General features: G+C 51.0%; 1 protein-coding gene across 1 annotated transcript; it reads right to left on the bottom strand.

The window, feature by feature from the left end:
• Nucleotides 1–2,674: 2,674 nt before the first annotated feature.
• On the bottom strand, nt 2,675–3,640 carry LOC102736329 (metallothionein-2). The gene is made up of 3 exons (XM_006749212.3): nt 3,484–3,640; nt 3,118–3,183; nt 2,675–2,939 (listed from the first exon to the last, which is right to left on the bottom strand). Exons 1-3 carry the CDS (start codon nt 3,509–3,511, stop codon nt 2,848–2,850), a joined length of 186 nt encoding a protein of 61 aa, XP_006749275.1. The 5' UTR covers nt 3,512–3,640; the 3' UTR covers nt 2,675–2,847.
• Nucleotides 3,641–4,159: the final 519 nt, after the last annotated feature.

Below are 4,159 nucleotides of genomic sequence, written 5' to 3'. Positions count from 1 at the left end.
ATTTTCAGTAAGGATAAAAAGTTTACTTTTCATATAAATTAAAGAAAATATGAATCATTTCAAAGTATAATGTTAAAATATGGTGTAGGTGGTAAAACAATTGGTGGGTGTCTTTTGGTATCTGATATAAGGCACAGAACATCTTCCTTGTGGCTTTATACCTGTAATGGGGATCACAATTGTGTGGCGGAGATTGAATGATGCTCTCTGGCCTATAGGTCATGTTCTTATGTGGTTGATAAAGACCACACAGGAAACATAACTGGGCACCCCAGCCTGGGCTTATTTGTCTGGAGGGAAATAAATACCCCTTATGCTACACATAATAATAGTAAAGTAATAGCTAGCACCCCAGGCCTGGCTTATTTGTCTGGAGATAAACAAATACGCCTTATGCTATGTATAATAATAATAAAGTAATAGCTAATATTAATAGACCACTCATCACATGTCTGACACTGTTCTAAGTTCTTCACACGTATTAATTCACTCAGTTCTTTGAGACAGATACCTTTTTTACCCTTTTTAGAGCAGAGGAAGCTAAGCCAGAGAGGTTTATGTCACACAGCTGTAAGCGACACGGGTGGGATTTGCACGCACGTGGGCTGACTGCAGCATCATGGCCTCACCCACCATCCCGCTCCACGACTTCACGTGAAAGGTGAGGACACTGAACGCCTGGCACAGAGGCAGCGTGGGAAGAGCACTGAGTTGGCAGTTAGATCCTCTGCATAGCTCTGTGACCTCTCTGGGCTTCCGTTTCCTATCTCTCAAGCTGGGGCACAATTGGTCCATCTCCAAAGGCTCTTCCACCTTTGAATAGTGAGAAGCAATATTTAGCACCTAGTGACATCATCATCAGCCAGCTATGGACAGGGCATGAGGCCAGCTTTATAGGTTCAGACCCCTGACTAGGAGCTGTGTGACCTCGGGCGGGTTGCTTAACCTCTCTGAAGACAGCACAATTGCTCCAGCCCCTGCATGTTCACTCTCTCACTGATTTCCTGCGGACCAAATGACATGAAGGATGGTAAGGATTTTTGTGTCTGTCCAAATGCTGTGGCTGCATCTTGTCCCTGGAGACATCGTGCAGGAGGTACCCACCCTCCCTCTAGCATCATGTCAGCAGATTTCCAACCCCATCCTTAACCTCCAACCCAGAGTAATGCTTTCTAACTAATGACCCTATCCCCAAGAGCTTATTGGGATCCAACAGTATTCTGTCTCCACCAATGTTGGACATAATGACCACTGTTTATTAAGCCCTGGCCAGGAGCCAGGACAGTTATTTAATCCCCATATAGAGATAGAATCTCTTTTCTACACAGGAAGAAATGGAAGCTCAGTGAGGATTAGCAGCTTGTCCAAGCTACTTGTTGCAAAGTTGGATGTGAACCCAGACTGCCTGACACCAAAGCCCACGCCCTGGACACACACTGCCTTCTGAAATCCCCTTTTTACACCAGGCACCTGCCGGCAAGCCGGGTCCTGACTCCGGACCACATGACTCCCTTTTCCCTTTGATCAAACATCAAGTAGCATTTCCCTCCACAAATAGCCAGGGGGACTAACCGTTGGCATTAATTACAAGTCACTCAGGGCCTTACTCCTGCCTAATAAACACCACCACGCCCTCCAAAGCGCAGAATCGGCCATCACCGTGCATGGGCAGCCGTGAAGTATTCCATCTGAAACCAGTTCTCAGGTACCCTCCCTCTTGCTGGGAAATGGCTGGACACTTCCCTCCAGTTCCCTAGTCCCTGTGTTGGTTTCAAGGTGCCAAGGACAAGTGGATTCTGGAGGGACAGATTCCAGCCTGACCAAGGGAGGAACTTCCAAAGATTCAGAGCCAAGTCACACCAGGGAGCTCTCGGGGGTACAGAGTGTCCCGTCAGTGGCGCAATAGCGGGGAGCAGGCCAAGTGCCCTGTGGGGAGGGATATCCAGGACAGTGCTCCTCAAGGTGTGTGGTCCATGACACTGGGGCATTTGTGAATTCTCTCTCTAGTGCTCAGTGGACACCTTCAGTGAACATATATATGTGCAGCGCTTTATTAAAATCTCTAATTCTACTTGTTCTTCATATATTCATTGAAATTATGTGTGCTCAATCTAAAAACATGGGCTCTATATTGTTCTTTTATGGCATTTTCATGAAATTAATATATATTTTTTACCAAGGTTTAGTTTGGGATGGATACAAAGTAAAAATCGCGCCTTTACCACAGGTATTTTTTTTAGAAGCCCCAGGTAGGATTCGAAGGTGACTACCTCCTGTAGTCATTTTCAAGCCTGGAATCCATGAGGAACTGAGGTTGGGCAGAGAAACCACAGAGCATAAGAAAAGTCTGGATCGACAGGGCACCTGCCTGGCTCAGTCTGTAGAGCATGTGACTCTTGACCTCTGGGTCATGAGTTCAGGCGCCACACTGGGAATAGACATTATTTAAAAAGTAAAATTGGCACAAGAACAGAGGGCCCCCAGGCCTTTATATCCTCTGGCATAATGCCCTTCCATTTTACAGAAGGCGAAGCTCTGTGAAGTCACCCGGCTTGCCTTAAGGCACTCAGTTTCTAGAGAATTAACATTTGTGTCCAGAAAACAGGTTTCTGCAATTCCCGTCGAATTCCCCACCCTAGCCCTGGTAGGCACGCAAAGAAAAACAGAGCAAGAATAAAAGTCGACAACTTTTATTATAATTCACGCATTTTATAGGAAAAACAAAAAAGAAACAAGGAATGTAGCAAACGGGTCAGAGTTGTACCCAAAACAAAAAGCACCAAAAAAAAAAAAAACTGCAGGTGTGTACACGTGGCCGTATTTACATCGGGCGCAGGTTCCCCCGCATCAGGCACAGCAGCTGCACTTGTCCGACGCGCCTTTGCAGATGCAGCCCTGGGCGCACTTGGCACAGCCCGCGGGACAGCAGGAGCAGCAGCCTGGGCCAGGGAAGGGGAGGGCAGCGATGAGGGCTGGGCACACAGGATTAAGGATTCGGGTGGTCCGGGACAGGGAGCGCTGTGGAGGCAGCACGTTCCCTCCCCCGGCTGAAGGATTTCCCTCGGGGTATAGAGGGTAGGGGTGGGTAGGGGGTGTAGGAGCAAAGATTTCACTCACTCTTCTTGCAGGAGGTGCATCTGCACTCTTTGCATTTGCAGGAGCCGGCGCACGTGCAGGAGCCACCTGCAAGGAGCAAGGCAAGCGGTGACAACTGTCCCTGGACCCGAACGCGGGAATGCGTGCGGGTTCCCACAACCAACCCCTGGGAACCGGGACCCAACTATGAAGTCCGACCCCTTATCGGTAGAAGCGGGGGGTGGGCTGGGGTGGGTGCCTCGATGAACCTAGAGAGAGGTGCACCAAAAAGCTTTGGAAAACAGCAGTTAGCAGCCCCGAAACTAAGTGGCCAGGAAGAGAAGGGGGCATCAGAGATTGCTTCTCTAGCTCTGAACGGACGCGCGGCCCCGGCCCGGATCTCCTTACCGGGGGTGCAGGAGCAGTTGGGATCCATAGCGAGAAGAAGCGGTGGTGGAGTCCGGCGACAGCGGTCCGAAAACGAGCTGGCACTTCGGGAAGGCGTGGCGCAGCGCGGCGGGCCGGGCCGCCTTTATAGCGGGAAGGAGCCGGGATGAGTGCAAAAGCCCGCCCCGCCGGCCGCTGCCTGCACACGTCCCGCGCTGCCTCACCCGCGGCCGCGCGGCGCACGGCGCTGTGCACACGGCCGCCAGCCCGGGTTCCCAGAAGCCGCCTCCGTGAGCCCCGGGCCACCCCGCACGAGGGAGGGCCGGGTGCAGAGCGGGGACGCCGCGTGCCTGGTGGCCGGGCCGTGTGCCCACGGCCCCCGCCCTCCTGGTCTGGGCTTGAACTCGTTTGTCTCGGAACGGGGACTGGGACGGGGATGGGGGGGAGGGGGGGAAATAAGCTGGGAGCGGGTGGGGAACGGGTCTTGGACAGAAAAATCGGTTGGAAGTGCGGACAGATTACAAAAACCTCTTTGTACCTGTCAAGGCTTAATAATTTTAACAGCATAGTAAGCCCATGGGGTGGATGGTTATGGAAAACATACCTATCCAGGGTATATGGAGTGCTTTATTGTGTGATTGTGTGTTATTGTGTGTTATCTGCCGGCTCTCATTTAATCCTGTAATAACTGTTAAAA

The sequence above is a fragment of the Leptonychotes weddellii genome, unplaced genomic scaffold (genome assembly GCF_054177405.1).
Source record: "Leptonychotes weddellii isolate Sample4059 unplaced genomic scaffold, ASM5417740v2 HiC_scaffold_14979, whole genome shotgun sequence".
Taxonomy (NCBI): Eukaryota; Metazoa; Chordata; class Mammalia; order Carnivora; family Phocidae; genus Leptonychotes; species Leptonychotes weddellii.
This window is presented reverse-complemented; position numbering and strand designations above follow the sequence as displayed.